This window comes from Anarrhichthys ocellatus, unplaced genomic scaffold (assembly GCF_004355925.1).
Source record: "Anarrhichthys ocellatus isolate YVR2014 unplaced genomic scaffold, GSC_Weel_1.0 scaffold78, whole genome shotgun sequence".
Lineage (NCBI taxonomy): Eukaryota > Metazoa > Chordata > Actinopteri > Perciformes > Anarhichadidae > Anarrhichthys > Anarrhichthys ocellatus.
The window spans coordinates 504,061-517,417 of record NW_022280108.1 but is presented as its reverse complement, the minus strand read 5'-3'; the positions used below and the strand labels follow the sequence as shown (position 1 = coordinate 517,417).

Here is a 13,357-nt window from a genome sequence, read left to right as displayed (position 1 = left end):
TTATGACTAGTCATAATTCCAGTTCAAGAGTCGCTTTCTATTCAAACACATGGCACTGCAATCGTTCCTCATCGATCCTCAAGTGTGTCTGGAGACATAAATATACAATATGCTGAAAAGTTTTGAACGACGCTCTCATTCGCCACAAATTCCTTGATGATTGTTTTTTTTCATGGTATTTTCTAAGCTTCTGATCCACAACAGCAAATGCTTTTACAAACACTGTTTGAATGCTTTGCAGGGCCAATATCCAATGGCGAGCTTCACATGAGCAACGTCATGCACAGCAATATGGACTAGTTGTGCTGTTTAATGTATCTGCAGCTATTATTCGGAGAAGTGAAAACTGAATTACGGATACCTGCAACTGTCATTTTCGATGTGTGACGAGTCGAGGGTCTGTGCGCAACTTCAAAATGAAGAAGTGCGACAGGATTTCTGCCGGTAGAGTCACCTCCGGGATCGATCCGCTGATCAACGTCCTCAATACAAGCGCAGAAGTGTTTTCTATAGGCATATAAAATGTATATTTCCCAGTATATGTTTTTTAAACCCGGTCAAATCCAAGTCAAAGTGAATGGAGGTAAGAAAAGAGGTGAGAAGATTTCTAGCATTATGAATTAGTAATAATGTTAATGGAAAAAGTTTGGTTGCTGATAGCCTGGACACAACAGTTGTGTGCTGAAATTCACTGGACATCAAGTTATATTTGTGTTCTTGCCTTTAGTAGTAGTCCAGCTGACCTGTGTAGGTATGTGTATGTTTGTGTGCACAGATTGAAAATACTTTGTTGAGCATCGTGTGCTCTTCAGCTACTGCTCACTTGTGCTCGTTGCAGCACTGTGGATGCTGCTCTCCATAAATGCATCTGAACTTAAAACGCAATTTAACGTAAACTGGCAAAACCAAAGATCGACGTGCCTTTTTAAAAATAGAACAGAGGCAGGTCTTCCAATGCAACACCGTTTCTGAAGCAGCCAACGTGTGGCAGCAATTGAAGTGTTGTGACATTTTGCATTCTTGTCCCTCAGTGTGGATGTCACCGGTAATGAGGCTCAGTGATAAAAGATGTGTGAGTCTGTGAGGCCCCTTTCGGCTTCCCAGGAGACCGAGAGCCTCACGAAAAACACAGCAGTTTTTAGTGCCTCCTGTCATTGCCTCCTTCTTTCTCTTTACATCTCTATCCTTCTCTCTTTCTGCCATCTGTCTATCTTAATTGCGGACGTGCTTCCTCATGATGGCAGGATAAAATTGAGTGTGCTCATCAGCACCGCCTTCCATCATCTGGAGTGCCGCTGTTTGATCAATTGATTAGGGAATCAAACCAAGCGTAGAGGTGAAAGAGAGGCTATGGGCTTCTTTCTAAAAATACTGTTCTCTCTTCTCCACATCTCTGCGGGGTTCTTTTTGTCACATTCCTTTATAAATTCAGCTTGGAGTAAAATAATAGTTTTGCAATAATCAACAGCAACTACTGCTATGTAACTGGATAAGGCAAAGTAGTTTCCTTTACACATGCACACACATACAGAGTTGATCAGTAGGTAGTTCATTTTTTCTTGCAATGCAGCGCTTACATTTACACTTTGATTGGTTGGAGAAATGTAAATAACCACAACCAGAATTTAATTTCAGCAGATAGACCCCTTTTCTGTTAGTACAAATAATGATATTTTTGTGGGCGGATTGTAACTAGAGACAGAATAATTCTCTGAACACCAATTTGCTAACAAAGCAATTGTAGCATTGTAGCCAGCCGTCCGCTAGTTAGCTTGCTAATTCCACCATGCTTTCATGCTACACTGGTTATAGATGCCCTACAGCGGGCCTTCTCTTCATCTCTCTGACAGTTTAGCCTATTAGCAAAATGTCTCTCTATCTCTCTATTAATGTAGCCTTCTGTGGTGCAGCAGCCGTGACAATGGAGCAGGTTAGCAGAAGGCTAGCAAAAGGCTAAGCTAAACTATTAGCAACATTCTATCGCCATCTCTGAAATGCTACCATGATATTGTAGCTCGCCTAGAATCCCAGTTTGTCCTTTGAAATGTATGCAATATCAATTCTGACACCCTGAAACACAACAACATGACAATTTTCATTGTGTAACTTTAGCCCACTTCTGAGGTGATTTGTGTTTGCCTCCATTTTTTCCTTCGTTTTGACTCAAACTAACAAGTGACATAATCATGACGTTGGCTGTAAAAAAGTCTATAGGGCAAACCCACTGGGTTACAATTAGGAGGGATCTGATGCTTTTCTCTACAATATTTCCTTTTTGTGATAGAGCCTGCCCAGAGCAGTAAGAGTTATGTGATAAGACTATGGAAACAGGTGGGATGCTGAGAGATGCACAATAGGGAAGACAAGATGATTCAACACCTTCTCAGCTCATGAGCCCGAGGCTGTTTTTATTTGACTTATGCTCATTTATTCACACTCTTATGGCGTAAGCACTAATGTCTCAGGCATGTCATATATTATTATTTTCAGGACAGGTTAGGCGTTCAAAGCCAATAGATTGTATGTCGTAAAAAAGCAAAGCATTTCAACACAATTTGCTTCTAGAGGGTCCGTAGTGATTTAACAACCTCAACCAACAAGCAGCAAGTCATATGCACTGAAGGAAAGATGTGCCAGCCATGTTCGTTACATCTAATGTATGTTTATCACACGAGAGGCAATGGAAGGCAGAGTTTAATTGGCCATGGTCTTTAACATCAGGAATACAGGTTGTGCTAAAATCGTGATTTAGTTTTTTATTATACGTTGCATATGACTTTACATATTAACAGCTACATGCCAGCCAATCAGAAACTTGTATTTTCCTTGGCTGTGGCATAACTTGGCAAGAGTTGACTAATCTAGATTCATAGCTCTCCTGTGGCTTCACATACTAAAGACGCAGTCATGGTACTCTGAGCTGAACTAGAACAGAGTTTAAGTGTACAAACTCAAAAATATTGTTATAGCCTCTTGGAAAACCAGCACAAACTAATCTCTGAGTGTTACATGCTTCTATCTTGGATGCCATTTAAACACCCACACAAAAACGAGAATCCGACATTGCGGCTACAGAGGCTGACATTTTGTGGGAATGCAATTTGAACAGCAGAGCAAATCAAGCAAACATGTCTTTGTTACAAAGTGTGCTTGAATAGGGCTTTTCCCCCCCGCGCTCTTAAATACGCTGCTATGCCGGCCCTCTTCATTCAAGGAGCCATATGTTTATGTGCCCACTTATTCCCACTCCATCTCTCTAAACAACACAACTCTCCGCCCGGGTTAGCTGCCTGTATGCCTACAGTGTTGCAGTATCAATACTTTTGCTAAGCGGCAGCTGCAGTGTTTTGTCGGAGCACATTGATACGTTGACCTTTATAAGACACTGCCTGATTAGGATGAAGAGGCATCGAGAGGAGTATCATCAGGAAAGGAAAGCTAAATCTATCAGGTTCTGTGTTTTCACAAGAGTTCACCTTTCTACATTCAATATTTATTCCCTGATGTCTGCTGCTTGGACATAAGGGACCTGTCTTATCTCACAGAAACTCACCAGTGCATTCACACACTACTTAATTAAGGAGCTAAATGAAAATGAGCTAAAAGAAACAAAAACATTTGCAACGTACAGTAATTAGTAATACCTTCACAGGCATAACTTTGATGAATCCTAAAATAGAACTACAACCTAACAAATTCATTTTCCCCCTGCATCATTAGCTGGAGGGATTTCATGTTTCCTGTGACGCTTGTTGGCACGGTCTGTCTTCTAAACATCTTCATTTATTCACAATTTTCCAAAGCTTCCAGAGAATATGTGATAAAGAACAGTTTTGCTATGTTTCATACATTTGATATGCCGGCGGACACAGCACCTGTGAATGAATGTGCTAATCACCTCCCGTCAGAAGGCATCACGAGGGTGAGTGAAAACTATTTGCTACCGTCATGCAACCCCGATCACCTTCACAAATAACCTCCAAGACTATAACTAATTCTAAAACATGTCATGGAGATGGTTATCTCATGGTTATCTGATAGTTATCATCATGTGACCAAACGTCGGAGACAGTACAGGATCTCTGAACATTGTTTTCTACAGTATCTTGTTTTTGTGCGGATTTTGAATGCACCCAAGAATATTGGGCAAATCCAGAGTTGTCGACTTCTCGTGACCCTCAGAGTAGAAGACGAGATCAGACTCAAAGAAGACGGACACATTTTCAGTTGAGAACCATACCGACTCTTAAGAGCGAAAAATAATGCTAATGTCTAGACTTGGATGCAAGGAACAAATCTGCTTTTATTCATCAGGCTTGTTCTTTCCAAGTCCAGACAGCATGAGCATCACAGAAGGGACATCGAGGGGTTTTTGTGTTCTTAATGTTTGGTATGGCATATCACTTTTATCCATCTACGTCCCAATCATCTTCACTTTTCCCTCACTGCCATGGCACAATTCCACCCTCTTCTTCATCTTCTTCAAGAAAAAACCCATTAATGTCTCTCATTTCATATTGTCTACCCTGTCTACTCTTTGTCTCTTTAAGATCAAATGAAATACATTTTCTTTTTATTATTGTGTACTTTGATATAAAAATGATGTTAGCTCCACTCCCTGGAAACAACATCTTTTTAGTTGTTGCTTTATGGCATACCAGTTTATTTTTTTACGCTCAAAGAAGGCTTCCTGTGTCCACCTTCACTGCAGGCTTACTTAGACACCTTTGTCCCCAATGACTGATGCTCCTTACTGCGTGCAACATAGTAGGTTCCTCCGTAAAAGACAGCAGATGCCGAAACGTACCAGAGGGTTGTGCCGAGCATAGAAAGTATCACCTACCACTATAATCATCGTAGAAAGAAGTATTATTGCTTCATATAACGGTAACCATTGCACGTGTGCTGTATGCCTGAAAGCTTTTCTTGAGCTTTGTGTACAAACTCTCAGGAGACAGCCTGAGAAATTGGGGAATAACCTTCTGGGACAGCAATGAAACCAAACTAAAGCTTTATGGGTATACAAGTCATAATCAAAATGTAAATGTATTTTGGGGGGGGGGGGGGTAGCCCTACCACTAAAACTTAAACCCAAGAGCAGAGAAGAACCTGCCCTTGTGGAGAGAATGCTATTTTCTTTCTTTTCGTTTTCACTGTTCCTGCATTTATTCTCGATTCATTCGGTGCATAACCCCATTACTGAAAACCCTTTCATCCAACCAGCACAATTCCCTCTTTCTCTGTGTTGCTGCCAAACCACTCCACTCGTTCCCCTCTTCATAGAGACCACTTCCAAACCCAACTACGATCTCACTGTCAAAATGTAGTCTATAAAAACCCTGCACGCTCATCGGAATCCTGTGACAATTCTCACCACCAACACAAGAATCCAGGGCCAAGCATCGAATAGAATGATGCAAACGCACAGATACGGCATTGATTTGTTGATCTGTTTAAATTAAAACTTAAACGTAAATCACTACTTTTAGTCCGAAAAAGCTACTGTTGTTAAGGAAATTGGGTTATGTTTCTATCATTATCTTGCCCATCGCCCACAATTATCGTATAATTGTTCAACATTATGGCCATGTGCAGAACAACATTTGTGTAGTGTGACGTGCGTTTAGCACAATGGCATCTTTCCATTTGCAACAGGTAACAGACCGTTTTCACAGCAAGCACATAATATCATTAATGATGGAGTTTACAGCTAATAAGCATGCTTATCATTGGTATGGCTTAAATGTCTGCTGTGAAAAAGGTCTACATGGACTCTACACTAAGATCATTTTGCTTGCATAAGCTGGTGAAAAGAGTGTGAATGTGAAAATGACTTTGGGAGCACCGGTGTGACTCTGGGTTCTGATACCTGGTTAAAATGAACAACATCGCCGAAAGCAGCTGTCGCTAATCAACTTTAATTCCATGAGTAGCTTAATGACGTACTAAAATTAGACTTAGCTGTTGATTAGGTTTGTGTGTGTTAGGTCACGGGTATAGGCCCATTGTTATTTATATCTTCCCCTTCTACGAACATTTACTATGTATACTGAGCATCTTTATATTTTGCAATTAATTGAGTGCTACATTACTTCATGTTCAGGTTATAGCTGCAGGTTGTCAGCATTCATTTGGCTGCCACTCACAACTGCTCCTCTCAGCCAACAGATTCCAGCTGAATGTCTAAACTGATATTTACTTTAGTTTCTTGTAAAGACCGATCGATGGATCGGGTTCAGATTGGACAGCCAGATTCAATAATGCAATCGGATTCAATATGCATTCGATATTTAACAATGCTTTGGTAATCTCCCTACATCTTGTGTACTTTGTGTGTTTGAAAGACAAGATGAATTAGATAGTAAATTATTAAACCTCTAAATTAGTCTGTGCCCTCATTGCACCAAAGCTGCCATCAACCCAGTGTGGATTTGTCAGAACTTGGTTGCTCTGCAAGAATCAAAGTAGGCCCCCAGGAAGTTGACAAGAGGTCAAAATGAAAAGGCTTTCATCTGGATTGGTTTGCTTCATTTATCACTTTTGTTTTTTCAGTCTGTTACACCCGTGAGATATATAATTGTTTACATGTTTTGTATTGTTTTGGGGGGGAGATTTAGAGAAAATAAATAAATCTGGCACAACCTCTTTACTCCCGAAGGCTTTGAGAATCCTTCCTGCATAATCGTGTGAATTCATGCATTCGCATGATTCACCCGAGGGTCAACTTTAAAATTCTGGCGCCAATTGACATATTTCTCCCCCCAGATAGACAGGGGCGAATGCCTGGGAATTTGTTTAATTTTTTTTTTGCATCAAGGGATTTCAGGGGACACAACCGCCAGGGCAAAATCACATTCCACAGCCTGCTGCCAACTTGGCAAAGCTCGAGGTGAGTCAGACTTAGAACGGACCAGGGGGCGTACATGCCTCATTGCACAAAGAATTAGGACGACTGCGGAGCTGTGTGGTATGTGTCTGTCTTTGCGTATGTCTTTTTCACAACCTGTTAGGACTCTAAGTTTCTGTTATGCAGAGAGCGTTTGTTAAAAGGCTTCACTCTTGCTGGCAAGGACCCGTTTGCTCGGAGGGCAAGTCGTTTCTCCTCTCTTTAGCCCGTGAATCTCTGGTGTGCCCTCGTGATAAATGCAACCAGACGAGCTTATTCAGAAACCTGCCCAAGAGCGCTCAAGCAATTATCTCAGAACCGTTGCAAATAGATCGAACAAAAGCACTGTTTCAAAATGACGCAGGAAAGAGAAGATGTAAAAGTTACCTGCGTGGTGTTGTTAATTGTGATCTTTAACAAAAGATATGAGCAGGAGAGTTGAAGTGAGAGTTATAGCCTACATAATAATGGTATTGTTTCATTAATTACAATCAGTTTTGAGTGATATTAAAAAGCATTGGCTGCAATGAAGGTATTCATTTATATTCTATGTTTATGTACTTTATATATTATACGCTGGAATTCTGCTTCTGAAGTCCTGTTTAAGCTTTGACGAAGTTGTTGGTGCGTTAAAAGGGTTTACATTGATTTGATTTTTTTTTTTACCAAGTTGCTGATTCACGATTTAAATTTTTGATAATAAATAACAATTTACTACATTTATATCTATGTATTTATATGTTACATTTTGTTTTCCCATGACACAGATAGCAGCATGGACATATCAGGACCGGAGTGCATTGTGTCACAGAAGTTAAGCTCTGATAAATTTGACAACAAATGTGTTTTGTCCGACTGTTTTTATTCACTTCATTTTTCTTGCAGCCCTGATTTGATTTACGGTTGATACGAGTGATTTATATCACCGTAAGTGTTTGTCTCGCTTGACGGAGAGTAAAGGCGATGTCCTCGGTGGGGAGTAGTTTGGTGTGTTAGAGAGAGAGAGAGAGAGAGTGCAGCACGTAATATTTACCGTGGAGCGTGGTTCCTGGTAGGAGGTACGTGGCATTGTGGCTGTATCAGCGCTGCCTCGCCTGCTGCTCTTGTGCCCTTCAGCCAGCCAGCACCCTGAGGTTCCCAGCAGAGCGGCCACGGCCCAAACACCCAGGCTGCCCATGAGTGTCTACCTGAGTGGAAAAAGTAAAAAACACAAAGCACACAAAGTCCTTAGACTGACATTGTTGTATCCACTTCAGTTTTCAAAAATAAAACAAGTTACACAGCTCTCATAGTCATAAGGGCAGCGGATCCTATACTGTATCTGAGCAGTATAAAATGGATGAACACAATTAAATGGACTTGTGTTGTTGTATGTAACTGTAACTGTAAATCGTCATGCCGTATTTGTGATTTCAATCTCTCATAATCCAATTTGTAATCAAATGCATTTTTGTGATCAATTGTGGGTCTCATAGTTCAGTCATTCACAAGCTAGCATAATGAGCATCACTGTGTTGTCTACAAAGAAGACAAAGACAGATGAGCGGAAATCCCGTTCAAATAAACACAGTGTGTGTTTAGGAGTGTTTGTCATTGCAACCATTGAATTGAACAGAATTTGCTGCAAACAAAAGCTCAATTAAGGAGAGCGGAGCAAATTTCAGAGAGTTCAGACAGCTTAAATTGTTTGCTATTTCTAGGCATGATATGACATGGGAAGGCCTAAAGAAGACAACTATGGAGAGGCTAAGATATGATACGAATAACTTAATAACTGCGTAATTAACATCTCTCACCAATATTGTGTCATTTTCCAATCCTTCTACTAAAACCCTGTGTCGTGCATATGAGACATGTGTAACCAATGCCTGAAATGATGCTGTTCATGCAGGCACACAGTTACACACAATGGGACAAATATTGTGCACTGACAAAAAACCGATGGTGCAATCGCACACGAACACATAGCATAATACAGCAGTGTGAACATCAAAGGCGCCACTGATGGGGATAATTATCTGTATTACAAAAGGACACAGAAAGTCTTTTGATGTCAACAAAGAGACACCCCTCTGAAGTCGTGAATGGTGGAGTGTGTATGAACACGATTTCGCTGCTGTGACACACTCGCATACACACACACAAACCTCTAGGACAAAAAGTATACAAGACGTCCCATCTGTGCTGTTGTGTAGCTGCATCGAAACATATTTTTTTCCAGACTAGCTCCATTTGTAAATTATATAAAAATGGTAAGCATGTATTTAATAACTATATGTTAACATGTGTTTTAAATGGTACTGCTTTGGGCAAGCTCAAAAGTAAAAAAAAAATGGAAAAAGATCTTTAAATCATGTTCATGGAGGGAAATACTGTAATAAAATAGGATAACCCTACATTGAAATGCACATCAATACAAAAAGAACACAAATTACAGTGACATTAAATAGCAAAGTGTAGAATAAGTAGAACTCTCTGATACAGTGGCAGAAAAAAAAATTCTTCTTGTATTGTAATTGGTTTGCATTGCACAGGTGTTTCTGTTATTGTGTCCACCCCTAGTGTCTTAACGTCCTCCAGATAAACTTGCCGTGTTGCACTGATGACAAATATTTATTGGACCCCGTCAAAGCACTGACTTCTTGTGTGGTCTTATCAGCTGAGGCAGGCTTTTATTATTACACCCTGTGACACGGCAGTTCGCTGCGTGCGTTATTATACTTGTAGGTAATGTGTTTATTGTTTTTGCTGTGGCATCGTACTTTACCGCGGGGCTTTATTGTGTGTTTTACTACAGAAACAGTCTGGAAACAAATTTCCCTTCGGGGGCCATAAAGTTAGCAGTTGAACTGAAACAAGGGCAGAAAAACGCCACGATGCATCTCACACAGTGTAGGTGTTTATGCCGTTAAATGTCTGCACTCACCAGGATGTTGAATATTAAAAAGGTGCGGTAACTCACCTTGACCTGTAAATGCCCTCGTCTATGCTCTGCTCTACAGATCTACTTTAGCTTTTTCCATCAAATAAATAAATAATCTCATCTTTTGAAACATTTTATCAAAATTAATCTTTCATTCATTTTTCATTAATAATTGTCAATGACAAAATAATCTTGTTCTTCTCTATTGACCTTTTAACTCATATAATGTAGCAAAATCTGAAGTACTAAAGTGCCCCAGAAACTTCGTACATGTACTCTCGACCAATGCTAACAATACAGTACACACGTAATCAGGTCCTGTCAGTGTAAACATCACTCGACGAGGCTCCACCAACATCACTCAGCTAGCTCGCCCGAGGCTAACGGGACCTCACAGATGAGAGCTCACCCTTGTGAAATTAAACACCAAATGAGATCTGCCAGTCACTGTCTTAATGTGCTGCCTGGCCCCCTGGCATTGGCTCACACACACACACATTCATACATGAGTACACATGAACACACACACACACATACAGAGAAAGAGAGTCCTGGTGGTGTGGAATGAACGGTCCATTTTGAATTTCATCAGGAGGGAGAAAGTCTATGAGGAAGCCAATTATTTGAGCAGCATATTAAAAAGCTTAAAGAGACAGACTCTTTAAAAGCAACGCACCCTTTGGCCTTTCGGATCACACTTGTTCAGTGAGGGACATGAGTTTTAAACAGACTCAGCGTGCCGAGAGTTGAATACAATCTCTTCACATCCAAGCGATTTTAACTCGCCATCTCTCAGTTTGTATGTTTGTTTTTTTGTCTTCAGAACTTTCATGGGCCCGAGGAGTCCTGCAGCCAACCTCTCCCCTTGTTCAGTCGCTCACATTCGGTAGTTTTGTTCTCATTTTCTTCTTCGCATGCGTTGCAGATAAATTGGTTTGCAGGCTTTTAAAATCATTAAACACGAGGGAACGGTTCTCATCACGTTCAGCACTGCGATGCATTAATGTATGGATTAAGGAAGCTTGTTTTGCTGTCTTGCACTGGAGTTGCAGAACTTAAGAATGATATAACAGCAACCATGAACTGTCTCAAAGATTTGGATTTCCATTGGTTGTTTGGATTTCTGAAGCTGTCTGTCTTTTGCTACTATAACGCTGAAGGAGAGTCAGCTGAATGCCTATAATGTGCAGCGCTCAGGTACAGTGAAGCTCCATCTGCTAGCCATCTCATTTTAAGATAAGGCAGTCGGAAGAAAGTGACATCTCACGTCGCTTTGAGACACATCAGCTACTTTCAGCCGGGAGCTGCTTTTTTCTTTCTAGGTCGAAGCTAAAATATTAATTTTCAGTTGCGGCTTGAATGAATAAATGAATGCATCGATGGACACATGAAAACAATACATAGGAGAAGATGGGACAAAGACTGGTCGTATGAAATCAATATGGGATTGTTAAAGTTGTCACATGTCTAAGAACATTTTAAGATGATGTTTGAAATAGGATTATCCTTTCAATATTGCGCAATAAATGGTTGTTTTTTAGTGAGTTTCAAAGTGGCTAAAATACAGTTTTTCACAATCGGGACGCATAGTTTCCTTTAGATTAAATATGTTACAAATAAAGATACTGTATTTTTGCAAATGTTTCCCAACAGTAGAAAAAATAAAACATATTGTTTATCCCAGTATTCTTTTAAGAATAGGAATCATTTCCAACCAAACAACAGTAATCCCCGGGACATCTTCACCCCGCCGACCTTTGCCACAGTCAAACCTTCTGTGTCCAACAAACACCTCGACTGCCTCTAATAGGTCGCCAGATGACGTCTATTAAATGGAGTACAAGCACATGAGTTGGTGAACTTGAATCTGCTGTTCCTTTCACGAAAACATGATTACATCCACACATGGAAAGCAGTCATCGAGAAACCAACTAAATAAGAACAAATTCTGACCTGGGGGGGGGTAGTCTGTCTTTTGGTAGAAAATGAGAATGGCATGATTATGTGACTATTTCTGAGTCTTCTGAACTAACAAAACAAAACCCCCTGTCTTCCTCAGCGTGAGAACTACAAAACATCTGGCTCCGCTGTGAAGACAACACGCATCTGTCAGGCTGCGGCTAATGGTGATAGGTGTCGGCAATACCATGTATGGATCCTGGAGAGCACAATGTTCCCGGCAGTGATGTTGACTAATATTTCTTCTTCATTTTGTGGTATTTTCAAGCATTTTTTTCAACATTTCCAGTGTTTTTCTAGAGTGTAGATCAAATCATCTATTGATTGAACCGATTATAATCTGTGGGTATGATTCCCCTCAGCCAGCCATCGCAAGAATGTAGGTGACTTGGCCTTAAAATGTCATTAGCTTTTGATCAAATCTGTTATGTCCTAAATCCTCACCGCCACTATGGTTATGAAAGGGAGGTAAGCAGCATAGGAGCCGAACGGGGAAGGAGCAGGAAAGCTCTGACTGGAGGCTAGCAGGCAGGCCGGAGGCTAGCAGGCCGGAGGCTAGCAGGCAGGCCGGAAGCTAGCAGGCCGGAAGCTAGCAGGCCGGAGGCTAGCAGGCCGGAGCTAGCAGGCCCTAGCCCACTGGAGGTTAGAAGGCTATGAAGCTAATGGGAGGCCAGAATGCTGCAGGCTCCAGAACCCTCAAGCTAAAGAAGCACTAAACTTGAATGAATAACATGAAACAAGGAAAAACATAACCAACAAGACCGAAAAACCACAACACAAAATCCCCTAGATAACCGCTCTTTAAAAAATGCAACACAGGTCGCCAGCCTTCGCAGAAAGTCAGAGGGCATAGAGCCAGAGTGACACAATTACTTTTAAAGTTTTGACTCTTCCAGTTACTATTTACATTGCTTTGCAGGATAAAATGTTCATCAACAAACACGTTCAAACATCTATAAAATACAGTATGCATACTATTGTCTTCTCAATGTATTTCATAGTTTTAATGTGTGAACTTTTGCAAAACCATTTTAATCCTTTTATGTCTGAGCTTTGAACACAGTGCAGGGAGGAAAAGGACAAGCAGCATCCCAGGCCAAGATATCACCCTTAATATATGTTTGAGTAAATGCATAAATACTGATAAATGATTAATCTGAAGCTCTCTCACAGCCCAACAGCTAACTAGCTAGCCAGTCCTACCACATCATTTCCTTTATCCGACCGACCACAATCCTTCCTGAACATTAACCAAATGAAGCTCTAGAAGTTCAGTCAGGAAGACTATACTCTTGTATGCTTAGACTTGTTTATTTCTCATATATCTGCCATTCACTCCTCACACACGCTCACCCATTATTTCCTTGCTGTCATTGTCCGAGGCTGTCAATTGTGATATCAGCTGTTTAGATCAGCTGGTCTCCTCTATCCAATAGCACAACAAAACAATAACATTGTTAGCCTATCATCATCGAATATGATCGTCTCTTTTCCTTCAGTACCTTCATGTTGCTAATACGACCCCTCCACCTCCCCGCCCAATCTTCGCACATCTCTCTCTCTCTCTCTCTCTCTCTCTCTCTCTCTCT

At 40.8% G+C, this 13,357-nt stretch overlaps 1 protein-coding gene across 2 annotated transcripts in view; it reads right to left on the bottom strand.

Moving 5' to 3' along the window:
• Nucleotides 1-13,357, bottom strand: part of fstl4 (follistatin-like 4) — a 186,512-nt gene that overhangs the window by 164,229 nt on the left and 8,926 nt on the right. Inside the window, exon 2 of one of the 2 annotated variants that reach the window (XM_031874110.1) lies at nt 7,920-8,073. In XM_031874110.1, the coding sequence (XP_031729970.1) occupies nt 7,920-8,063 (144 nt within the window). In that variant the 5' untranslated portion in view covers nt 8,064-8,073. The remainder of the gene's footprint in view (nt 1-7,919; nt 8,074-13,357) is intronic. The other variant, XM_031874111.1, reaches the window with a different exon arrangement.